Source organism: Phascolarctos cinereus, unplaced genomic scaffold (genome assembly GCF_003287225.1).
Source record: "Phascolarctos cinereus isolate Bilbo 61053 unplaced genomic scaffold, phaCin_HiC Scaffold_4;HRSCAF=312, whole genome shotgun sequence".
NCBI lineage: Eukaryota > Metazoa > Chordata > Mammalia > Diprotodontia > Phascolarctidae > Phascolarctos > Phascolarctos cinereus.
The window spans coordinates 660,317,865-660,343,496 of NW_027555847.1; the positions used below are offsets into that span (position 1 = coordinate 660,317,865).

At 46.3% G+C, this 25,632-nt stretch overlaps 2 protein-coding genes and 1 pseudogene across 5 annotated transcripts; all 3 read left to right on the plus strand.

The window, feature by feature from the left end:
* LOC110214251 (integrin beta-1-like) overlaps positions 1-5,107 on the plus strand; it is a 19,260-nt pseudogene extending 14,153 nt beyond the window's left edge.
* Positions 5,012-14,469, plus strand: YJU2B (YJU2 splicing factor homolog B). 2 transcript variants are annotated; one of them, XM_020995319.2, is made up of 11 exons: positions 5,012-5,142; positions 6,208-6,393; positions 7,027-7,071; positions 7,373-7,426; positions 8,664-8,746; positions 9,902-9,957; positions 10,935-10,995; positions 12,063-12,205; positions 12,287-12,459; positions 13,099-13,237; positions 13,453-14,469. In XM_020995319.2, exons 3-11 carry the CDS (start codon positions 7,069-7,071, stop codon positions 13,842-13,844), a joined length of 1,104 nt encoding a protein of 367 aa, XP_020850978.1. In that variant the 5' UTR covers positions 5,012-5,142; positions 6,208-6,393; positions 7,027-7,068; the 3' UTR covers positions 13,845-14,469. The 2 variants fall into 2 exon arrangements, with proteins under 2 accessions (XP_020850978.1, XP_020850977.1); XM_020995318.2 differs by lacking the exon at positions 5,012-5,142 and adding an exon at positions 5,149-5,488.
* Positions 14,470-15,582: 1,113 nt separating this feature from the next.
* MRI1 (methylthioribose-1-phosphate isomerase 1) lies at positions 15,583-24,469 on the plus strand. 3 transcript variants are annotated; one of them, XM_020995329.2, is made up of 6 exons: positions 15,583-17,442; positions 18,352-18,590; positions 20,004-20,179; positions 20,516-20,692; positions 21,478-21,705; positions 24,148-24,469. In XM_020995329.2, exons 1-6 carry the CDS (start codon positions 17,311-17,313, stop codon positions 24,273-24,275), a joined length of 1,080 nt encoding a protein of 359 aa, XP_020850988.1. In that variant the 5' UTR covers positions 15,583-17,310; the 3' UTR covers positions 24,276-24,469. The 3 variants fall into 3 exon arrangements, with proteins under 3 accessions (XP_020850988.1, XP_020850990.1, XP_020850989.1); XM_020995330.2 differs by having other exon boundaries at positions 15,587-17,442; positions 21,481-21,705; XM_020995331.2 differs by lacking the exon at positions 20,516-20,692 and having other exon boundaries at positions 15,586-17,442; positions 21,481-21,705.
* The last annotated feature ends 1,163 nt before the right edge of the window (positions 24,470-25,632 follow it).

Genomic DNA, 25,632 nt, shown 5'->3' on the forward strand with positions numbered 1-25,632 from the left:
TGAGGGGAATACATTCCTACCACTCACTGCTCTGGCTCCTGACAACCCCCACCCACTCACACACATCAATGTACTTTCCATTTATAGGAAAGCAATCACAAGACAACAGTGATTCAAACATAAAACAATCAACACACTTTCCAGTGAAATAGCCGTAAAGCCCGCCACTCTGCTGATCTCCTGAATGCTATCTTCTCTAAGCAGCATTTCTCATTATTTCATATCATACGTCCCTGATTCCTCCTGAGCTCCTGCTTCAATCCACATCTGGCCATCTCTTCTACTCTCTCTGGCCTTTAATGTATCCAATCAGGGTGTCCCTCCCATGCAGGGACTCTAGGTTTTCCTGACACTGCTCTCCCCTCTTTCTCCTCCTCCCCGTCTACCCACTCCTGTCTCCTTTACTGGAGCTTCACATCCATTACACTGGCTAACCCTGTAAGTTCCCAAAGGCTTTGTCCTGGGCCCCCTTTTCTTCTTTCTCTACACTGTTTCATTTAGTGATCTCACCAGTTCCTTTGGTTTCAATTGACTCTGAAATATATTTGTCTAGGCCAGGGACGGGAAACCTGCAGCCTTGAGGACCTAGAGGGCCACATGTGGTCTCAAAGCCACTAGTTCCCCACCCTTGGGCTAGCCAAATTTTTCTTGAGTTCCAGACTCATGTCTCCAACTGCCTACTGGACATCTTAAACAGGATGTCTCATAGGTATTTTAAATTCAACATGTCCAAAACCAAACTCATTCTTTCCTTTTTTTCTTTCTTTCTTTCTTTCTTTCTTTCTTTCTTTCTTTCTTTCTTTCTTTCTTTCTTTCTTTCTTTCTTTCTTTTTTATTTTGCTTAGTAGGATGCAGCCAAAGCAGGGGTTTTTTTGGTTACATTTTAAATTCCAAGCTATCTTCCTCCCTCTGTCCCCACCCCTCGAAGATACACACACACACACATTCTCTGGTTCTGCTCATTTTACTCTTCATTATTTCATGCAAATCTTTCCATGTTTTTCTAAAGTCAATCTGCACATCATTTCTTACAGCACAGTCGTATTCCATCACATGAACTCATTATCCCACCCACTACCCCCCCAGAAAAAAAAAACCCTCTTCTCTTCCTAACGTCCCTGTTACTGTCAAAAGTACCACAAACTTCCCAGTCACCAAGGCTTGAAATCCAGATGTCATCCTTGACTCCTTAACTCACTCTCTCTCACCCCCTCATATCCAATCAGTCGTTAATAAATAACCGTCATTTTGTTTCTACCTTTGTAACATCTCTGGAATAACACTGATGCTGTCACAGCCCTAGTACAAGCCCTCATCACCTCACTGCCAGATTACTGCAACAGCGGTTTTGCTTTTCCTGACACACGTCTCTTCCTGCTCCAGCCCATCATCTACTCAGCTGCCAAAGTGATCTTCCTAAAAGTACAAGTCTGCCCGTGCCATCTCCATACTCAATGAACTCCAGTGGCTCCCTATCACCTCCAGGATCAAATACCAAATCCTCTGTTAGGCATTCAAAGCTCTTCAGAACTTGCCCCTCCAGACACGCACATTTCCAGTCTTCTTACACTTCACTCTTCATTTACCCATTGATCCAGTAACACCATCTATCTTTCTTACCGTTCTTGGAACGCAATACTCTCGCCTCCTAACTCCAAGAATTTTTCTGCCTGTCTCCCATGCCTAAAACCCTCTCCCAACTCCTCTCCACTTCCTAGCTTCTCTGCCTTCTTTCAGGTCTCCGATAAAGTCCCACCTTCGGCAAGACTTCCAAGTCCTACTTAGTCTTTCATGCTGTCTCCCTCACTAAACTATGAGGAGCTTACTTTTTTTGTCTCTCCATCACTTAGCACCGTGCCCCAAACATAACAGGTGCTTAGCAGATGCTGGTCGAGTATGACTTTCTAATTCATGCTGTGAAACGCATGGCCCCAACAGTACTCAATCATCCTACAGCCCCCAGTTATTTGATAATTTCTGAATTTTAAAATGAAAAGTCATAATACACATCAAACTGAGAACTAATGAAATTGTGAGATGGGACAGGCATGCCTAGTTCTTTGGGTAATTCATCAGGAAAGACCATAAATGACAGCAGGAATTGAGGTTGCAATCATACTTTAATAAGGCATAGTGCAGAAGTGAAAAGGTATAGGAAGTACAGAGACAGGGAGACTAGGGACAAGGGAGTGCCAAGGCAGATTGGACGGGGGATGGGATGGTGACAAGGGACAGGCAGTATGAAGAAGAGGATGAGAAGGGGGAGAAGCACTAACTTAATCTCAAATTAGAGTTGGGAGCGCTAGGCAGCATGATCCCACTAGAGATACAAGAGCACTGGGGAGGCAGGAGTTTGAGGTCTCATTTTCTGTAGGATTTTGGGGAAGCAAGACTCTTACCTGTGCCACTTGGGCACATACGGGCACATTAACATAACCAAATTATCGCAAAGTTGTCAGCAAACCTTTAAAAGCAAAAGATCCCCATCATCTCAAAGTTATCAGCACTATTTGGTGTTCTGCTGGTCTTACTTTGTAAATCCCGAATTTATCTCAGATTTACATAAGACCAAAAACCCGTGACAGCAAAGCCTTGATGATTTCCCCTGATTCAGCACATTCAGCCAGGTGCTGATTTTTGGTTAATATATATGATACAATTTGTAAATTATGAACCTTTGATCTTGGGCATAGTTTGTAAGTGACTTCCAGGTTCCCCTTTGCAATCTTACTTCCTATACTGACTAGAAGGGGGTTGGAGTGGTCAGGGGACCAGAACATGATACTATTTTCACACACACACACCTATATTATACATATACTGATGGGCCATAATGCACTGCCAGTATCTAACTCAGTCAGTGCTCAGACTTCCAATGGGTCTTCTCAATACATTTATCTGAAGGGTAAATTTCTCATTTCCTCAATAATCTCAGCACAAACCACCAGGTGGCAATGGGCCCAAGCCTACTGCACATATGCATCTGTGGACTGTCTGCCTGGATCTGAAACACTTCCAGCCTCCCGGTTATTCTAGACAGCTCTAAGGTCTGAAGTGCTAAGCACTTAAATTAATCAAAATTAGTTTTCATTGCCCCTATTCTCTTAAAATCAAAGTCAGTCAATAAACATTTATTAAGGACCTACTATGTGACAGGTATAGTGCTAGGCACTGAGGATACAAAGAGAGAGACAGTCTCTGTCCTCAAGGAATTTACAACCTAGTGGGAAGGGGGGAGAGACTGCACATAAAAATAAGCTGAGGTGGGGAGATGATGAAGTCTGCAGCCAAGGTGGGAAATGATCTGAAGAGGTGTGACTTGCAGAGTTATTTGATCATGCAGAATGATGTTTCTGGAGATCATGAAATCTAGGAGGTCAGTCAGGTGGGAAATGATGAGGTGAATTCCCTGGATGTCCTCCACAAACAGAGGGTTGGGGAGGAGTTCCCAGATGTCCACCCCCTCCCCACTCTCTCCAAGCAGAGGGAACCCAGGGGTAGGGGTTGCTGAGGAGGTGTGAGTTTCATAGTTGATTTCATCTGGGCAGAATGACTTTTTGGAGATCCAGGAGAGGAAAATGATCCTCCTCTCCTTCCTTCTGAACCTAAAGTGACATACTCACATTATAAAGTAAACATACTAAATTAAATCAGAAATAAAGTATTAGGCTGCAGCTAGGTAGCACAGTGAATAGAGCACCAGCCCTGGAGTCAGGAGGACCTGAGTTCAAATCTAGCCTCAGACACATAACACTTACTAGCTGTGTGACTCTCGGCAAGTCACTTAACCCCAATTGCCTTGCCCCCCCCCAAAAAAAAAAGAAAAGAAAGTATTAAAACTCCCAGCAGCCTACTAAGAAATAGCTCAAATCTCCACTGCTCCTACTCCCAGTCTTCCAGAAGGTCCTCCCATGTCATTCAGGTGACCTTTTAGAAGACATTCCTACATTCAGTTTCAAGGAAGGATTTCGCAAACACCCGCTTCTGTAAGTCGATCATCAGAGCTTCGAAGATCAGGAAACCTTTCAAGAAGACGTGAGGGGAGCCCTTCCCTCCCTGTTATGGTATTGGGCTTGCTGCTACTGGCCACAATATGAAGGAGGGAGACAGGGAGAAAGAGGAGAAAAGGACAGAGGGAAAGGTAGAGATAAAGGGGGGAGAGGAGAGAGGGGGGAGCAAAGAAAGACAAAGAGAGGATGAAGGAAGAAGGAGGAAATAGGAAAGAGGAGGAAGACGGAATGGGAAAAAGATAGAGGAAGAGATGAGGAAAGCGAAGACAGGTGGCAAAGAGAGAAGGGAGAGGAGGAGAGGGAGAGGAGGGAAAGAGTCGAAGGCCAGTGAAGGAGGCAAAGTGGAAAGAAGACAGAAAGAAGGGGAATAAGGAGAGAGAAGAGAGGAAAGGAGAGAGGGAAAGGGAGAACAGAGAGGATGGAGGGGGAGGGGAAAAAGGAGAGAAAACAGAGGGGAGAGAGAATAGCAAGAAAGAGGAAGAAAGAAAAAGGAGAGGGAGGTAGAGGGAAAAGGAGGAAAATGGAGCACGAGAGAGACGATAAGAGTGGGAGACAGAGATGCAGAGACAGAAGATGCGCCCTATTTCCCAGGACCTTCACCACAGTCCCCTCCCCAGCTTCTCTGTACACAGGTGACTCTTTTATCGTCAAGGCTGCAGGGCACCGAAGACAAAGCCCTGGCACTGAACTCCATCCCCCTCCCCCGCTTTCCCCCTCGGCAGTTCAAGTTCCCTTTTCTGGTGCCTGGAAATCCAGGAATTTGCTGGGGCGAGCTGTCTGAAAACGCAGATGACGTGGGAGAGGGAGCTGTCGGGAAGACAGACCCGACAGCAACAGCTGGAGCCTCCCCACCCCCGGCCTCACAGCCGCAGCTCGTGGGGTGGATGTCGCGGATGTCCCGGTCACGTGGAACAAAACCAGCCTTGCACCCTCGGACCGGCCTACGCGGAGCCAGTCCCCGTCACGTGGGCCAGATCTTGCCTCGCAGCCCCGCCCCCAGCCTCGGGGCTGGTCTACGCGGAGCATTCCGGGTCTCTTTGGTCCGGCTCCCGGCTCCCTCATTACGTGAGTTGGGCGGGTCTGGACACCCGCCTTAGGGGCGGCGCCGTCTGATGACGTAGGAAGAGGGCAGGTAAGCACTTGCGGTGAGGCGAACGGAGGTGGCGGCAGGGCTGGGGTTTAGCGGGGCCTTCGAGCTTCGTACCTCCGAGCAGTCCCAGGGATTCCGGGGATCGATCTTTTCTGCGCTGGAGCCTACCCCCGCCGCCGCGGCGTCACCGGGGCAAGAAACCGCCCCGGCCCCTGGTGGCGGAAGGGAAGAAGCAGGCCGGGGGGAGGGGAGAGGAGAGAGGGCAGTTCTTGCCCCAGAAGGGTTGGGAAGGGGCAAGGAGGTGTCGCTACGAGCTGTCAGCCTTATCAACTGCATCCCCAGCCCCCAGCCCTGCGCCTCCGGTCCCTTCTGAGCCCCTTCTAACCAGGTCTGTTCAAAGAACCATATAGAAACATCAGCCCGGGCAGGGACGTTGGAGATCATGTAGCCCAGCCCTCACATTTTGCACATGGAGAAACTGAGACCCAGAGAGAAGGCATTGATCCAAGGTCACGCAGACCACAGTTAGCGAAGGCGAAATTTAACCCAGGGTTTCTGGGTTAAATCCAGAGCTCTTTCTACTATGCGGTTGCCTGAAAGTTAACATTTGAAAATGGCAGAGAACCTATAATTCAGCATGATGTAATAGTAAGAGCTCCCTTTGAAATTGGAAGACTTGAGTTCAAATCCCATTTCTGCAACTCACTACATACTGGACGGTGAAGAAGTCATTTTCCTTCTTTCTGCTCTCTTCTATAACATGAGGGGAACGGACTAAATAATATCCAAAGACCCTTCTCAGTTCAGAATCTTATGATTCTAGTGCTGTGAAGATACAGAATCATAATTTGCAAAAGGTGTAAATGGAAGTCACCTGTTGACCCAGGGCTAGATACAGACTTCTTCAGTAGACTTAAAACCATGATTCCCTCTGTTTCAACCCCATGATTAATTGAACTCTTGATTCTAGCTGGTGGGAGTTCAAAGGGACATTTTGTGGCAGAACCTTTCTTCTAGCTTAGCGTCATACCCAGAATAGCTATAACTTCCACCTAAAACGGTGGTAGGAGATTTGTCATCCTTTAATTTGTCTAAATTCATCCTCAGCCACTTCATTTTTCTCACCTGGACCATTTCCTGAGGTAAATGTGTAGAGCATGGAGTTACTGAATATCAGAACCAGAAGACACCTCAACGATCATCTAGTCTAGTCCCAAGACACTGTGTGGTGTTGCTGAAAGAGCTCTGGGCATAGTTTAAATCTCAGCTTTAACACTAGCTTTGTGGCCGTGGGTAAGTTATGATTCTCAGTTTCCTTGTCTGTAAAATAAAGATGATAGTAATACTCCCATTAGCTGCTTCACATCACTGTGAGGGAAACACTTTGCAAACCTTGAAGACCTGTAGAATGTGAGCTGTTATTACAGAGAAGAAAGCCAAATCAGAGAGAGGTTTCAGAGACATGCACAATATTATAATAGGTACTCCATAGCAGAGACAAGAACTCCAAATTGCCTCACTTCTCCAGTGCTCTTTGTGTGGTACAACATTGTCTTGTGTAATCTGTATAAAATACTTCCTTTTGTTCATCCTAGAATTTCTTCAAACATGGGATGCTTCCTAAGTCAAACATTCAGGGATTGGTGAACGAATCTCTCTTCACTGTTATTATGGACTTTACTATATTTTGTCTTCCCAGCATGATAACACCTCATATTTTCAGGCTGTCATTTATGGACTTTAGGGAGAGTATCTAATGGGCCCATGCCCTCTGAGGCAGCTGAAAATAATCTATTGCCACCCTAATCTCTAGTAGGAAACCCAGTAGAACCACTCAGACTTCCTTGCAAACTATAGGAAAAAGTGTGGGTGTTTATGTGTGTTTGTGAACCATGTACAGTCATGTTATTTGATTGTCTTATACAGGTTGGACACATTCAGTTTGCTTAGAAGTCGACATTTTGCAAGATGGTGAGTTGATTGAGTTCTGCAGAAACAAATTCAGCCTCTTTAAGAAACTCCCAGAGTACACAGATTGTTACCCCAAAGATATCAGTACTCTTGTGCACCCTCCCCCATTGGCCCACCCTTTTATTACCTGTTTACAGATCTATATGCCATATAGAACCTTAGTTACCAGGATTTTTTGTCCTGATCACATTGAATTTTCACTGAAAAGGCATATTACCACTGTATGTCATGCTGTTTGCTTGTTTCTCCTTGGGAATCTATGTTGTTTAACATACAGTAACACTTTATTTTGGACTTTCAGGGTGAAAGAAAAGGTGTAAACAAGTACTACCCTCCAGACTTTGATCCAGCAAAGGTAAGAGATCCTTTTACTTCTCCATCAAACTGTAGCCAAGAAGAAATCCATGTGGTGGCATGGCCTGTGATCTGACAGAGGCCTGGCATTCACATGGATGGCATTTGAGAGTGCCAGAGAGGCAGCATCAGGCAGTGGCAAGGCCTGGGTTTGATTGCAAACTCTGCCAATTACTAATCCATCCTCCTCACCGATTTTCCTGAAGCTCTGGTGTGATGATGTCACTCCTTTGCTCCATAAATTCCGTTGGCTTCTTATTTCATCTGGACTCCTCTGTGTGGCCTTGAAAGCCATTTGCAGGCTGGAGCCGGGCTGCCATCCCAGTCTTGTACTCCGAGGTCCAACCAGACTGGCGTTCTTGCTGCTCCCAGGCACAGCACCATCTCCTGTCTCTGTGCCTTTGTCCTGGCTGTTCCCCATGCTCGGAATCACTTCCTCCTAACTGCCACTTCCTAGAATTCTTTGCTTCCTTCAAAGCTTAGTGCATGAACCACTTTCTTTTCTTTTTTAAATTTTTATTTATTTTTAACATTTTTTTCATTTTGAGTTTCAAATTCTCTCCCTTCCATCCATCCCCCACCTTTGAGAAGGCAAGTAATATATCAGCTATACATGTGAAGTCATGCAAAACGTATTATAAACCATTTTCAACATTAAGTCTTTTCTGTTCCCTGCCCCCATTTGCTTCTGCCTTCTCCCAAAATTATTACCTTGTATTAATTCTGTACAAATGTATATATCATCTCTTCAACTAGGATGTATGCCACTCAGAGGCAGGAATTGTTTGATTTTTGCACAGTGCCTCACACATGCCAGACAGCTGTTGATTATTTACTGTCTGTGGGATCTTGGGCATATCCCTTCACCTCCCTGGGCCTCAGTTTCCTCATCTGTAAAATGAAATGTTTGGACTGGGTGACCTGTAAGGTCACTTCCAGTACTGAATCTGTGATCCTGTGACACAGGCATAAGGATCTTAAGATGATGATAATCTTCATGTGTAAAAGGCAGTCCAAATTCCTGGGCTCTTCCCCAGATTTGACCTTGGCATGTGTTTGTCTTTGGGTGGACTGCCCTTCCTCAGCCTCCTGGAGTACTAGTAATCTCTGTAATAGAATTGACAGGATGTTTTCCTAGCCCCTTGAAGGGTTTTCCTGTGAAAGCTGTGGTCATGGAGAACACTGGACTGGGCACTGACCAGTTGTGATGAGCAGCTTTATTCTCTTCTGTTTTGCAGCATGGCTCTCTCAATCGATACCACCACAGCCACCCACTTCGGGAGAGGGCACGGAAGCTTTCACAGGGCATTCTTGTCATCAGGTAAAGGCTGCTGAACAGATCCCTGTGGTAGAGCCGTTGAATCTGGGGCCCCTCATTGACAAAATAAGCCAGATTAGGAGTCTAGATGATGGGAATTTCCACTGGTGTCCTAATGAGGAGAATGGTGTTTGAGAGAGACCTGGATGTTGATGTTACCACTGTGGGCTCCAGAGCTTGTCTGAGGAAACTAGACCTCAGGACTAAAACAGAAGAGGCCCCAAATAATAAGTCTGGGGTATTATTAGAACAAAAGAGAGGCTAGATGGGCATTCCCACCCCTGCAACCAGGCACTCCTCAGCCTCTCCAGCACCTTTTCTGCGCTAGAGGTACCATACCCAAGTTTCCCTATGAGTTTTTTTTTCTTTCCCAATGGATGCACTACTTTTTTTTTTGTCATCCTGTTATATGAGAGTCTAATTATCATCTTAAAAGTTTCCCTCGGGCGGCTGGGTGGCGCAGTAGATAGAGGACTGGCCCTGGATTCAGGAGGACCTGAGTTCAAATCCACTTCCTAGCTGTGTGACCCTGGGCAAGTCACTTAACCCCATTGCCTAACCCCCCAAAAAAAAAGTTTCCCTCCCATTGCTTCTGAGAGAGATACTCTGTAACGGCCTATCCCACAATCCTATGTTGATTTTGATTGACACCAGTTAGGGTTGAGCAGGGGAGCATCTAATGGAAATGCTTCCTTAGATCAGTATAAATGATAGGGGGGGTGCCATGGGTTGTTGTGGTGGTATTAATGTTTATTATGCAATACTCCTTATACTTGTGTCCCAGTACCTTACAGAAAGGTGCTCCATAAATGTTTATTGAGTATAAATTAATATGTCTGTGAGATTTAGTTTAAAAAATCAGTGCACACATGATTTTTGGTAACACTCTTCCTATTCTTTTTGGGGAGGGTTTTGTGTAGTGGCTTGGGGAGGGGTTAGTAATAGCCCCGCAAAGTTAAATTGTCTTGGAGCAGCTTTAGGACTGTATTCTTCCCCCAAGCTGGTAGGCACACATGTGATCCCTGCATTCCTCCAGAATTGGCCACTAGTTCTTTACAGGTTAGGGTAGAAGCAAGCTTTGAATGTGTGGTTTCTTCTCGGGTATTAATCCCAAGTGGGCATTTTGAAACAGTGCTCTTCTTTATTTTTGTGGAGTAGATTTGAGATGCCCTATAACATCTGGTGTGATGGCTGTAAGAACCACATTGGCATGGGTGAGTCATCATTCTTCCACACCAAGTCAACCTGTTGATTCCGTCTCTGAAATATCTCTTGCATTTGTCCCCTCCTTTGCACGCCCTCTGACACCATCCTAGTTGGGGACCCTCTTCTATTACCTCTTCTCTAGTCTAGTGTAACTGAATCCCAGTCTCTACTTTCTGCCCTCTATAATTCTTCTTCACATCATTATTAAGTGCAGAAGTCTAACCATGTCACTTCCCTGTTCAAAAATGTTCATTGTTTCTCTGTTGCCTATAGGATACCATACCCTTTCACCCTCAGTTTTATCTGTAAAATGAGGAGGCTGGGCTAGATGACCTCTGAGTTCCCTTGCAGCTCTAGATCTATGACCCTGTAGCCATGCCATATTTCACAATTACCTTCTCCCCATCACTCACTCTGCCTTGCAGCCAAAGTGGACATCCACCTGTTACCCAATTCCTGTTACCCAATTTTGTCCTCTTCCCCTTCCCTTCTTGTGAGTTGTGTAGGCTTTTTTTTGTCATATAGTTGTATAGGCTATTTTTCCACCTCTAGGTGGAGATTCACAGGGAGTATTTACCTGGCATAGAGGATGGCCTATGCAGCTTCTTCTTTTCAGGGGCCAGTTTCCTCTGAGAGAGCTCCTCTTAGTCCCCAACCTCTCAGCTGAAAATGATCTCTCCCTCCTCTCATTTTTCAGAATGGTTTTTGGAACCTCTTCTTTGTACTTTCTATATTCTGCCTTATCTCATAGTTATTTGTGTATATTATCCCCTCTTTAGATTGTAAGCTCCTTCAGGCCAGGGCTATACCATTTTCATCTTTGTATCCCTAATGCCTAGCACATTTTCTTGTATTCAGTTGGCAGTTAATAAATGTTACCTGAATGAGTGACCTGACAAAGCATTGGTAGGACCAATTTGGGAGGGTGATATAGTATGCCTAGCAAGCTTTCCTGAGTCATTTTCCTCTTTGCCTTCCTTTCCAGGTGTTCGTTACAATGCTGAAAAGAAGAAGGTTGGCAATTATTACACAACCCCAATCTACAGGTGGGTGCTGCTTTGTATTGGTATCCTGAGTACTGTCTCTGGGTGGGGGACTACAGAAAACTCAGATGCCTTTGGGGGAAAATGGATGAAAGGGGCCATGGATAGGTGAGAGAATGACATGGACTTCCTTGAGGCTCTGGCTGTGTTATGGTGGGAGAAGGGAATGAGGAGCCCCGGCTGAAGCACCTCCTCCCAGCTCAGGCATCCTCAGCCACTCTGGCATGCACCAGCACCCCACTAAGTGCCCAGGCCAAGGCATTGTGGTGCTAGGGTGTGCAGAGTCTGGAAGGAGGGAGAGCCCACATGTAAAAGGCAGAAAGCACAACCCCATTCTTATGTTTATGCAGATAAGCTGGTGATAAGCACAGAAATGTTAAAACCCTAGTAGGTGCCAGCATCCAGCCATCCTCCAGCTGAAGGATTCATCCTAGCAGCATGAGTTCCCTGCCAGTTCCGCCATGCTGGCATCTGTCTTTGGTCTCACCAGTTCATTTTCAAGTTGTATTTTGCATTACGCTTTCCATCCTGTCTACTCTGACCCTAGTCATGTGATCCAGCTTTGACATTTGACAGACATGTGACCACGGGCAAGTCCCTTAACCTGCCTCACTTTCTTCATTTGTGAAATAGTCATAATATTTGCAACATTTATCTTCCAGGTTGATGAAGGAAGAACTTTATAACCCCTAAACTATAGAAATAAGAGTTATTCAGGGGGCAGCATGGTGTTGTGGAAGAGGACTGGCCTGGAACTCTGAATCTGACACTCATTTATGTCCTCCAGCAAATCACCTGTGCTCTCTGAGCCTCAGTTTCCTCATGTCGCTTAAACAAGGCAGGTGAACTGGATGAGATTGAAGGTCCCTTCCAGTTGTCAGTCTATGGATGTTACCTCCTTTATGCCTACATCTCCACAGAAAGGGGTCCTAGCCCAGTCTAGCCTTTTCTATGACAATTGCTCCTGTTGAGTCTACCTTCCAGCTCTGGTTCTCTGAGGCTCCCTAGTAAATCTCTAGAGGATGGTGGTTCATTGATCTCATGGTTTCTGTCTGTAAATTCCTCTGCAGGTTCAGAATGAAATGTCACCTCTGTGTCAACTACATCGAGATGCAGACAGATCCTGCCAATTGTGACTATGTGATTGTGAGTGGTGCCCAGAGGAAGGAGGAGCGCTGGGACATGGCAGATAATGAACAGATCCTGACCACAGGTGAGCCCTGCCCTCCAGCCCACAGGCCTTCCCCTGCCCAAGAGCAGGACTTTCAAACACCTAGCCCCATTTTCCTTCCAGAGCAGGAGAAGAAACAGAAGCTGGAAACAGACGCCATGTTCCGCCTGGAGCATGGCACCACAGACCAGAGCAAGTTACAGAAGGCCATTCCCACCCTGTCCAACATCCAGGAAGCCCAGAGCGCCTGGAAGGATGACTTTGCCCTTAACAGCATGCTAAGGAGGAAGTTTAGGGTGAGGAGGGCTGGGGCTCAGGGGAGACGTCTGTGGATGTTGGGCAGTCACTGTAGGTTGGTGCCTTTGGGTCTGAGCTACTCACAGGGAAGGTCGTCAGTCCCTTTGCATAGAGCTGTTGAGCCTCCCATGTCAGGATCATAGATTTTAGAGCCAGAACAGACCTCACATGTCTTCTAATCCAGCCAACTTATTTGTCAGAGGAGGAAACTGAAACCCAGAAGGGGTGAATGATTTACCAAAGGTCACACAGGTAATGAATAAGTTTATAGGGTCTAGAGCTGGAAGGAGCCTTTGTCCCATCTTATCCAACCCCCTCATTTTACAGATTTTTTTAAAAATGAGACTTTTTAAAAATAGTAAGTACTGCTTTTTAAGTAGTCATCATGGCACAAATCCAGGACTGTTTCCATCCCATGGGCAAGACCGGGTAGAGGAAGCAAGGCATTTTTCTGGAAATGAAACTTGAAGCAAGGGAGCTGACTGGGGCTGTTGTCCTTGCATAGGACAGCCTTGTGTTCTTAGAGGGCAGTGGTCAGAAGGAGGTTTCCCACTCCTCTACTCAGTTCTCCTCAGTTCCCATGCTTCCCTCTTCATCTTTCTTCCTTTCCTCCTCCCTTTGCCAATCTTCTACTTTAGGAAAAGAAAAAGGCCATAAAGGAAGAGGAGGAAAAAACACTGGCCCTGCAGACCAAGGCAAACCTCAGTATCCCCCTGGTGCCTGAAACAGAGGAGGACCGGAAGCTTGCTGCCCTGCTCAAGTACCACAGCCTGGACTGTACGTCCTCGTCTGTCACCTGTTGTGGCCCAGGAGTGGGGGCAGGGGATGGGGACAGGGGAAACGCCATATTAAGCTCCAGGATGGAGAGAGGATGTGAGAGTAGGGAGGGAAGGGAGCCCTTAGTATGAAGTGCATTAGAGCCTATCTGGAGCAGGTTAAAGAAATACTGGCTCCTGCCCTACCTTTTACTCTACCTCGTCTCCATTTGCCAGCATATGAAGACAAACAGAAATTGAAACGGACAGAAATCTTTGGCCGCTCCTGGTTCCCTTCTACCCCAGGACCTGGGGCCAGCAACAGCAAGGTGAACAGTGTCCTCAAGAAGCTGGCAATTAGCCGAAAACCCATGCCCAGTGGGTCCTCCATCACTAGCAGTGACCTGGGAATTGTTCGTCGGAAGTCTAGGGATGGCCTGGAGAACCCTCAAGAGTCAGGTGAAGCCCCAGAGCTAAGTGGAATGAAGGAGGAGGAAGAACACCCCCCAGGAGGATCTTTGTCAGATAGAGGTTATTCCCCAGATGTGGAGACACAGTCAGGCCCTAGCAACACCTCTGTCCTCAATTCTTCACTAGTTGCAGACTATTCAGACTCTGAGAGTGATTAATATTGTAATTTCCTCCTTCCTAGGCTGGTCTCACACCTTTGCCTCCCTCTCTAAGAAATTCAGGGTTACCTCTGCCAGCTAAAGTGGGTGCTCACTCCCAGGGAGGCTTCCACTCAACAAAGAAACCATATATATATGGGCTTCTCACCAGGCCTTCCAAGAACCAAGAAATTCTTCCCTTTCCCCCTCCCCCAGATTTGATTCCTCTGTAAATAATTGGGTTTTTATTTATTTAACTGAGAAGGGAGTATGTGGTGTCTGGCTTGAATCTCTAACATGAGTTATTAAACCCCCGCCTGTTAAATCCAGTTAGTGCATCAGATTATTAGATAGCAGTCCCTTCTGTGTGATTGGGATAGAGTAGGCAGTGTTAAAATAGGGAAACTGGGGCTCCCACCCATGTCTCCCCTAAGTAAGACTTAGAAGTCATGGGATTTAGACCTACAAGGGACCTTAGAGAAGGCAAAGGGAATTGACCAAGAATACATCAGTAACACACACATACACATATATATGTGTACACTGTTTGCAATGGTTTTATAGATGTGTGTATATGTGATTTTTTTGTTGTTGTTCAGTCATTTCTGACTTTTCATGATCCCATCGGAGGTTTTCTTGGCAAAGATACTAGAGTGGTTTATCATTTCCTTCTCCATCTCATTTTACAGATGAGGCAACTGAGGCAAACAGGGTTAAGTGCCTTGCTCAGGGTCACAAAGATAGTGATTTATGATTTATGTATGCTTATATATGAAATATAGTATTTCACACATACAGCACTTTAAGGCTTACAGAGGCTTATACTCTCCTGACAACTGTAAAATAGGTAGTTTAAATATTATCCCCATTTGACAGATGAGGAAACAGAGACTCAGGCAGATTAAGTAACCCAAGCCCTCCGACTCCAGGTCCAGTGTTCTTTTTATTACACTATATTGCCTACACAGGCCAACTCCTCCTTGACCTCTTAGCTCTCTAGACACAGATGGAACAAAAATGCATTCGTGGTTTGTTTCCTTGAAAACTGTTCAAACACTAAAGTCCAAACAAAGCTGTCCCAGAAGTGGCTGCTAAGGAGTTATTACCCCCTTTCCCTCCTCCTACCCCCATTGTCGGGGGGGGGGGGGGGCTCGAGCAGATTGGGAAACAGAGAACCTGTGAGCTCTACCTGAATCCTGGCAGCCCCCAGCCCTACACCTGGGAAAGCCGAAAGGTGAGCTATTGGCTCACATTGTGGCACCCTGAGGGGTTTGAAGATTGAATTCCTGAATTTAAGCCTTTTAAAAGAGGAGGGCTACTGCAATTGCCTGAGAGGCTCCTCAGACCCTTCCTTTGTTAGGTCCTGCACTCCTAGGTTTAGAGGCTTGAAAGGAAATGGAAGAGGGATTGTAGGGGGAGCTACTCCCTAACCTATGGTGTCTTGACTGAGAAGGATGTACTGGGTTTAGGACGTGTGAGCTGTAAAATTAGCACAGAGTCCTAGATTTATTAGAGTTGCAAGAGCCCTTAAAGATCACCTAGGCACATCTCATTTTTTTAAAATATAATTTTTTAAATATAAATTTATTTTTAGTTTTCAACATTTACTTCCACAAGATTTTGAGTTCCCAATTTTCACCCCATCTCGCCCTCCCCCCCACCCCAAGATGGCATGCATTCTGAATACCCCTTCCCCTAGTCTGCCCTATCTTCTACCTCCCCCCCCCCTTCTCTTATCCCCTTCCTCTTCTATTTTTCTGTCGGGCAAGATAGACTTCTGTACCCTATTTCCTGTATTTCTTATTTCCCAGTTGCATTGAAAACTTTTTTTAAACATGTGTTTTTAAAACTGGGTTCCAAATTTTCTCCCTTCCTCCCTCCCCACCCACCCTCATTGAAGAGGCAAGCAACTCAATATAGGTTATACGTGTGCAGTTATGCAAAACGCTTCCATAGTAGACATGTTGTGAAAGAAGTATTTGCTTCTGATTACCCCTTTTCCCAATCTGCCCTCCTCTCTATCATCCCCCTGCTCTCTTGTCCCCTTCCCCCATTTTCCTGTAGGGTAAGACAGATTTCCATGCCCAATTGAATGTGTATGTTATTCCCTCCTTAAACCAAATCCTATGAGAATAAGATTCACTCATTCCCTCTCACCTTCCCCCGTTTCCCCTCCACTGTAAGAGCCTTTTCTTTTCTGGTTTGTTTGTTTTTTTTTGAAATAATTTACCCTGTTCTACCTCTCCCTTTCTTCTTCTCCTAGTATAATCTTCTCTCATCCCTTAATTTTATTCTCCAGATATGACCCCTTAATCTTCAACTCACCCTGTGCCCTCTACCTGCCTATCTATATACATACATATAATTTTTCCCTGTTTTTTTTGAGAAATGTTTTTATGTTGCCTTTTGTTTTGACATGTCATTTCCTAGAATGATCACCCTCCCCTGTAACAAAAATATTTAGACAAAATGAAACCGAATGACCAAGTTAGAGTGTGTACATTTCAGTCCCATAGTCACTGCTCTTTCCAAAGGAGGAAGATGTTACTTCACCATTCGGTTTCATTTCTTTGTTCTTTTCATTTATGTTACTGTATTGTGGTCCAAGACGGGAAAGTCCATGGGAGCAATAGAATTCAGATCCAGGCTTTCTAACACCAAATCCAGTGCTTTAACCACAAGGTTTAATAGATGACAGAATCATCGTTTTAGAGCCAGAAAAGAACTCAAAGTGTATCTGGTTATAGGATTTAGAGCTGGAATGAACTACAGGGGATACTATCTCCAGCCCTCTCAATCTACACCTGAGTAATGGAAGATTGGGGAAATAATTTGCCCAAGCCATTACCTTTTTAGGTAGTATGTACCCCATAGAAACCCAGGCCCACTGACTTCAAATCCAAATTGCCCCTGGCTGGCCGAAGGCCATGTAGCCACTTAGTGAGGTGATCCTGCTTGGAAGCCGTATCCTAACAACCCCAGGCCCTGAGAAGGTAGTTATTCCGACTTTCCCATGAGTTAAGCAAATACTAAGTACCTAAGGGACTGTGCCGAGGGCTAGGAACGCTGCGATAAGAGGGGAACTACCTACCCTACGGGAGCTTACTACATTCTTAGGGAAAGGAGACCATTCGTACTTAAATATGTAGACGGTAGACACAAAGTCTACACAAAGTAACCTGGAGTGAGAAGGGGGGCGGGGAAGGAATCCCATGCAATCCATTAGGTCCATTAGTCCATCAGTCCGTCAATCAGCCAGCTTTTACATACCCGGGTAGTACGGTATTATCACTTTCCCCTTCGCGCTTTCTAACTAGCTTAGTGTCTGCCCCACCTTTCTCCCGTCAGGCCCCGCCCCCTAAGAATGACTCGCTTTAGGGCGGCGAGGAAGCCAGGACCCACGTGGGGACGGACACTGTAGTTCTCTGGCTCCCGCTGGCCTGGCTGGCTCCTGGAAATAGTTCCCTGGCTCCTTTCTTTGCCTGCCATGAGCCTGGAGGCGATCCGATATCACCGGGGTTCCCTGCACATCCTGGACCAGCTGCTGCTGCCCCAACAGAGCCATTATGAGGCTGTGACCTCCGTATGCCAGGCCTGGGAGGCCATCAGGGCCATGAAGGTGGGCGGAGGGAAGGGGGCGGAGGGTCTGGAGAACCGAGCGTGAAGTCAGCTGCGAGTCTGGAGTGAAAGAGTGAGCCCTGGGTTGGGGTGGTAGGGGCAGAGGAAAAGTGTACCTGGAGGATCCATAAAGGACCCCCAGGCTCGGGTCTTCAGTGTCCTGCGGCCACTCCCATCCCCGACGTCCTGTGTTCTAAGGGCCTTCCCAGCCCTGACGTCCTGTGTCCTAAGGGCCCTTCTAGTTCTGAATCCTGTGATTTAAGCCCCCCTCTCAGCCCCTAATACTCTCTGTTCTAAGGTCTGTCCCATCTCTTACACTCACAACTATATAGCCATAGTAGATCAGCATGGGAAACAGAAGCATAATTTGGGTGCCCAGCATAGCTGGGATAAAGCAAAGATTAGAACACCTATCCCTTAGCCTGAGATCCAGCAACATGACAGAGTGAAAAGAACTTTGGATTTGGTTCTGGAGTATCTAGATTCAAATCCTCCTCTGCTACTTAATAATTGTTTGACCTCGGGAAAGTCTCTTCCTTTCCCCAGTCCAAAGTTTCCTTCTCTGGAAAATGAGGCATTTGAACTAAACAATCTTTCCTGTTCTGACAGCCTGTGACTGAGTCTGTAAGCCCTTCTCTTCAGGGTCCGTACACTCAATAAACATTTATTAAGCAGCTACTGTATGCCAGGCACTTGTGCTAAGTGCTGGGGATACAAAAAGAAGCAAAAGACAGTTCGGGACCTAGGACAGGAAAACTGAGCTACGGTTTGGGTTCTAGCTCGGAGTAGGCTAGAACTGAGGGCTATATGTACCCTATCCTGAGCCCTAGCGGGCCAGGTTTCACCTCTCTGTCAGCCGTGGGGAATCAGGGACCAAGTCACTTGATTTACACTCTCTTCCTGGTCGCAGGTACGGGGAGCTCCAGCCATCGCCATAGTGGGCTGCCTGAGCTTGGCTGTGGAGCTGCATGCTGGTGCAGGGGGACCTGGGCTTGAGGCCCTAGTGACCTTCGTGCAGAACTCACTAAACTACCTGGTGACAGCCAGGCCGACTGCTGTCAACATGGCTCGGGCTGCCCAGGAGATGTCTGAGGTAGCCACCCAGGAGGCTGGACTAGAAGGGGCCACAGAGGGTGCGGTTAGAGAGAGGTAAGAAGAGAGCTGTCCTCCTTCCCCAAGCTCTCATGGTTCTGGGGCCACCCAGCGGTATGAATCACGGCCCAAGAGTGGAGACCATGCAGGCACTGAGTGGTCAATTTGTAGCTCCTTTGGGAAACTTTTCTCATTTCATTAACTCGGAGGGCAAAAAGAGCCAGTCAGCTGGGGAATTCGTAGGATTTAGGACAAGAAGGGATACAGAGGTCACCCTGGCCAACCTCATCTTTTAGATAAGGAACCTGAAACTTAGAGAGGGGAAGGGGTGGTGATGACTTTCCCAAGGTCATACAAATAGTGATTGATTCCAACCCAGACCCCTTTACTCTGAATTCTGTTCTCTTTCCACTTCATGTAATAGAAAAAATATTGAGCACTCACACAAGTGTACTAATGGGATAAAGGAATTTCCCGATACTCTGTTAACCAGAATTTCCTGATACTCTCCTTACCAGTAAGAATAACACTAGCTAACACTTGGATAACACCTGTGCTATTTCATTTTATTTTATTATTATTTATTTGTTATTATTTTATTTCATTTTATCCTCACAATAGCTTTGGGAGGTAGGTGCTATTATTTTCACCTTTTTGCAAGTGAGAAAACTGAGGCAGACAGAAGTTAAGTGACTCACCAAAGGTCATACAGCTAGTGTCTGAGGCTGAATTTTAATTCAGTTCATCCTGAGCAGACTGGCAGCACAGTGGATAGAGTGCCAGTCCTGCAGTCAGGAAAACTCATCTTCCTGAATTCAAATCCAACCTCAGATACTATCTATGTGACCCTGGGCAAGTCCCTTAACCTTGTTTGCCTCAGTTTCCTCATCTGGAAAACGAGCTGGAAAAGGAAATGGCAAACCACCCCAGTATATTTGCCAAGAAAACCCCAAATGGGGTCGTGAAGATTGAGACCTGACTTAAAACATCTCAACAATAATAACCGATGTTTGATACACCTTCTAACAACATGGCAAGGTGGAGAAAGAGCCAGGGAACCCCAAGTTTTAAGTCTCACCTGCCTCTTGACACATCCTGGCTGCATGACCCTGGACAAGTCACATCTCAATGCTCAAGGTAGCTCTGTGACACTACAAATTCTGGAGGAGATGCTTCTCTGCATAGGTTGAGGGAATTTCTTGCCTCAGAACAAACAGGGGATTAGCACTACAGGTATTGTGATCCTCATTTTGTAGACAGAAAACTGAAGCATGCTTACTGTGACTTGGCCAAGGTTATACAGCTACTTCTTTCAGGACCAACATCTGAGCTCAGGCACCTGTTTGTGGACCTGGGGATGAAACAGCCAGGAGCAGACACGCCCTGGGTAAACCTCTTAGGTGTGCAGGGTGGAGGTGGCAAGTGACAGGTCTTCAGCTCACCAGCTGCCCACCCCTGCACCCTCTCCAGGTTGATCTGCTGGGCTGAACACATGCTGGAGAAAGACATCAGGGACAACCGGAGCATTGGGGACCATGGGGCCCAGCACCTTCTGGAGCGTGTGGCACCAGGGGGTGGCCAGGTGACTGTGCTGACCCATTGCAACACTGGCTCATTAGCCACTGCAGGCTATGGAACAGCCCTGGGTGAGTGGGGGGAAAAGGACAGGTTATGGGATTATGGAATTGAGAGCTGGAAGGGGCCTTAGAGGACCTCCAAGTCTCTTTAAAATGGGACATGCCACCTCCCACCTACATGTATTTGCACGGGCTGTACCCTTATACCTGAATATACTTCTTCCCTCCCCTCTCTACCTTTCATAACCCTGGTCCTCCTCAAGCTGCCACCTCTTCTGTGAAGCCTTCCCTGATTGCCCTGCTTCTTTCTATCACACCATGGGGCCTCTACTCTTCCCTCCCCCACATATGGCTTCTTATTGTTTCTTCTGCTTTTGGGGTGGGGGGAATGTGGACTATCCACAGGTGTGATCAGATCTCTGCAGGCCCTGGGCCGCCTGAAGCACGTGTTCTGTACGGAGACCCGGCCCTACAACCAGGGTGCGCGGCTGACAGCCTACGAGCTGGTCTATGAGAAGATCCCCGCCACCCTCATCACTGACAGCATGGTAGCTGCTGCCATGGCCCACAAGGAGGTGGGAGGTCAGTGGGACATCAGTGGTCTGACTGGGCGTTCATGGGTGGGCTGTGATCAGAAGGAACATTCATTCTCTCTGGTGGCATGAGGCTGGGGAAACTGTAGAATCCTTTGCCTCCTGGCCTCTCTTTGGAGGTACTAGTTCATAAGAGCTGTAAGGGTCCTGAAAGACAAAGTATAACCCTCGCATTTTACAGATAAGTAAACTGAGACTCAGAAAAGGAGAAGGATTTCCACGAGATTTAATTGGCAGAGCCAAGATTTGAACCCAAGTTTTCTGACTTCAGTTCCAGTGATCTTTGCACTACTGCCCTAGTGACCGAGTCTCCATCCCTATTACCCCCATGGATGCCATGGTTCCCCTTCCCCATGCCCCTGTAATTTCTGATCTTTCTTCTCCCTTTCCTTGTCATGTGACCCTCAATACTTCAGTTAGATCCACAGTCTCCTCCCCCCTGTACTTGGGCAGCTCATAACCCATCTATGTCTTGTCCATCCAATCTTGTCCATCACTTCTATAAATCCTCCCCAGCAGAGCTACCCAACACTCTAGAGACTTTCTTGCCAATCTTCCACCCCTTAGCTTTTTGTAAAAATAATAATAATAACAATGGCACATATTTCTGTGGTTCTTCAAAGTTTATATACTGCTTGCCTCGAAACAGCCACATAAGGCGGGCAATGTGATCATCATCACCCTCATTTATTTAATAGACAAAGAACCTGGACCTCAGAGGCAATGAGACTTGTCTGGGATCAGACAGCTAACAGGTCCTTCCCTTTCTCCCAGTAGCGGTCATCGTGGGAGCGGACCGGGTGGTGGCCAATGGTGACACCGCCAACAAAGTAGGGACGTACCAGCTGGCCATCGTTGCCAGACACCACGGGATCCCTTTCTACGTGGCTGCCCCTGTTTCCTCGTGTGATCTCAGCTTGAAGACAGGTCAGGACATTGTCATCGAGGAGCGGCCAGGCCAGGAGCTGACCAGCATCTGTGGAACCAGGATTGCTGCCCCAGGTCAGTCAGTCACAGCACTGGATAGGGCCAGAAGGCCTTATTCCTGTCTGTTTTCTGAACTCCATGTCTCTCTTTGGGGACAGGTGGCAGGGAGAGAATGGCACCATTCTACTAGATCTTGGGGGTGGAATCTGTGGGGCTGTTTTATCTCCTGGGATTTAGGAAACCATATCTGCCCCCTTTCCTATTGCCTCATAACCTACCCCAAGGGTGGGGAACCTGCAGCCTCAAGGCCACCTGTGGCTGTCTAGGTCCTCAAGTGTGGCCCTTTGACTTAATCCAAACTTGAGGACCTAGGGGGCTACATGTGGCCTCGAGGCTGCAGGTTCCCCACCCCTGGCTTACCCCCTACTGCAAGGGGTGGTAGAAGGAAATAGGAAGTCATTTAATCAACAAGATATGCAGGTGAATAGAATGTAAACTCTTTGAAGGCAGGGGCCATTTCATTTTTGTCTTTGTATCATAAGCACCTCATACAGTGAGGCATTTAAATGTCTTTTCAGTTGAATCCAGTAGAGCAGGGGCAGAGCCCATCCTAGGTCCAGTTTGGGGAAGGGGCAGCAAAAATAGAATAATAATAATGCCTTCCATTTCTACAGCATTTGAAGGTTTATAAAGCACTTCCATCACAACTAATGAGCATCAGAGCTGGGATTCAAATTCGGGTCCACTGAATCCTAGTCCAAATTCTTCTCACTAGTCAGTCAGCCAGCATGTATTAATGTGTGGGCCAGGCACTGTGCTAAACACTGGGGATGAAAAAGCCAAACAAACAAACACCCTACTACACGACACTGTCTCAGAAGACATCAAATATTGCCTTCCCTGCCTTAAGGAGCTCACATGCATGTGTGCATGCATGCATGCATACATATGTACATGAATGCATGCATACCTCACATATACAGACATCTAGGACCTATGTCATGTTCTTAACCTCTTCTCTGTCACAGGCCCCTTTTGGCAGTCAGTCTGCCAAAGCCTAGGAACCCTTTCCCAGAAGAATTTTTTTTTTAATTCTTAATCGAAGGAAATTCTAAATTTCAGCTAGAGATCAATGAAAATAAAAATGTGATTTTTTTTTCCCCCCAGGACCTCCTGAAATCCCTCCACATCCTTGATCTAGATCAAGGCTGAGGAACCTGCAGCCTCAAGGCCACATGTGGCCTTGTAGGTCCTTGGGTACGGTTCTTTTATTAAGGGGATTTGTTCTGTGAAGTTTGGATTCAGTCAAAGGGCCACACTTGAGGACCTAGAGGGTCACATGTGGCCCAGAGGCTGCAGGTTCCCCACCGCTGGGGGAACAAAGGTTTAGAAACACTTCAAAGCAACTTCCAAACAGACACAAATGAAAAGAGTGTAGGCGAGTCCAGAATACAAATCATATGTAGGTAAGGAGAGTACCACTCCTGGAGTCAAGAGACCGAGGCTGGAGTTATAGCTCTAGTACTGCTTGCTTTGTGCTTCAGTTTCCTCAGTTATAAATGAGACTAATGCTACTCATATTACCTAGATCATGGGATTCTAAGAAAAATATCTGATAAACTTTAAAGTGCTTTAGAAATGGAAATTGTAGGGGGCAGCTAGGTGGCACAGTGGATAGAGCGGCCCTGAAGTCAGGAGGACCTGAGTTCAAATCCAGCCTCAGACCAAATACTTGACACTTACTAGCTGTGTGACCCTGGGCAAGTCACTTAACCCCAATTGCCTAAAAATAAATAAAATAAAAATAAATGGAAATTGTAGTTATGATACCAATAGAGCTAGAGAAGGAGGGGAGGAGACAGGAAGGGAAGAATCCTTTATAGTGCACCTACTATGTGCCAGGCACTGTTCTAAGTGCTTCACAAATGTTTTGTAAACATTTGCTCCCCCATAACAGTTCTGCAAAGTAGATAGGTATAATTATCGTGATTTTATAGTCGTGGTACTTGCTGTGTGGCTCTGGGCACGTCACTTGACCCTGTTCGCCTCAGTTTCCTCATCTGGAAAATGAGATGGAGAAGGAAATGGCAAACTACTCCAGTATCTTTGCCAAGAAAACCCCAAATGGAGTCAAGAAGAGTCAGAAATGACTGAATAATAACAACACCACATTATCTAGATCACAGTTTTCTAAGAAAGGTATTTGATAAACTTTAAAATGCTTTAGAAATGGAAGTTGTAATTATAATTATAATAGACCTCGAGGAAGGAAGGGGAACAGAAGAGAGATGGGAATAAGCCATATATAGCTCCTTCTCCATGAAGGAGGTGAGATTTCATCCTGTTTGGAAAGGAGGCTGAAAAGGCAGCCAATGAGAAAATGTCAGCAAACTTTTAAAACACTGTACCAATGTCAGTTTGTACTGGTCAAGGGAGATAGGGGCATGAGTTATAACTTCTCCTTGAAGCCAAGAGTCCAGACAGGACACCCACTCACCCAGGCTCCCATTTCTCTAGGTATTGGAGTTTGGAACCCAGCCTTTGACGTCACCCCTCACGAGCTCATCACTGGTGGCATCATCACAGAGCGTGGTGTCTTCTCCCCCAAGGAACTGCAGACAGCCCTGACCTCTACGACGTCCTGACTGGACACAAGCTCCTCACATCCCAAGTCTCCCTTCTTCCACCTCCCAATTCGATTGTAAGCTCTTTGAACCCAGTGTCCATCTATTTAAATGCTGTCTGCCCCAAGCTCAGTGCCTTGCTTCATAAGTGTTTATTGAACTAAATGACCTCCTATTACTGAACCTTTTTTACAATAAACATTTTATTAATGATAGTTGTTTACATTTGTGTAGTACTTCCCAGAGGACAAAAAGTCATCTTTGACTCTTAGCTCTTCCTATATACCACTGGGTGTCAAGTCCCAACATTTCTACATCTCTTGGCACTGGCTTGTCCCAACATTTCTACATCTCTTGGCACTGGCTTCTCCCTTCCACTCTCACAACCAATACCCTAGTTCAGGCCCCATCACCTCTTACCTGGACTAATAAAAGAGCCTCCTAACTGGTTTCTTTGCTCCCAGCTCAATCCATTCTGTGTGCAAAGTTCAAAGCCCTTCATGACCTAGCCCCTCCAGCCTTTCAAGTCTTACTCCCTACTCCAGATACTCTTAGGTCAGGTGACACTGGTCTCCTGGCTGTTCTTTAAACAGAATGCTCCATCTCTTGGCTCTAGGCTTTTTCTCTGGCCCTCTGCCATGACTGGAATGTTCTTCCTTCTCGTCTCTTCCCACTGGATTCCATGGGTTCCTTCAAATCCCAACCCAAATCCTATTTTCTACAGAAAGCATTTCCCAACCCTTCTAAATTCCTTCCTCTCTTCCCTCTCTTAATTATTTCTCATTTATCCCGCATATAAGTTGTTTGTACATATTAATTTGCTTGTGGTCTCTCCCATTTGATTGTGAGTTCCTTGAGAGCAAACACCGTCTTTTTCCTCTTTTTGTATCTTCAGAGTTTAGCACATTACCTGGCATATAGTAGGTGCTTAATAAATATTTATTGACTGACTATATACTGCCAACAAAATAATCTTCTGAATGAACAGGCCTGGCCACTGTGATTCCCTACTTCAAAAACCCTCAATGGCTTTCTATTTCCTATAAGAAAAAAATGTAAACTCCTCAGGCCTCCACAATTTGACTCCAGCATGCTTTCCTGGCCTTTTTCGCTCTACTCTTCCCATAATCTATACTCCATTTAAACTGAACTTCTATCTGGTCTCCACTCTCCTCCCGAATTCTCCAGTGGCTGCCCCTGTACCCCTGAAACAGACTCCCTCCTCACAGTCGACTTTTGAAATCCTTCCCATTTTTCAAAGCCCAGCCTGGACTGAGTCCAAGTTTTACAGAACAAATCCTTCTATAAAGAGGATGTGTTCCATGACATTTGGATTCAGCCAGAGGGCCGCACTTGAGGACCTAGAGGGCCACCTATA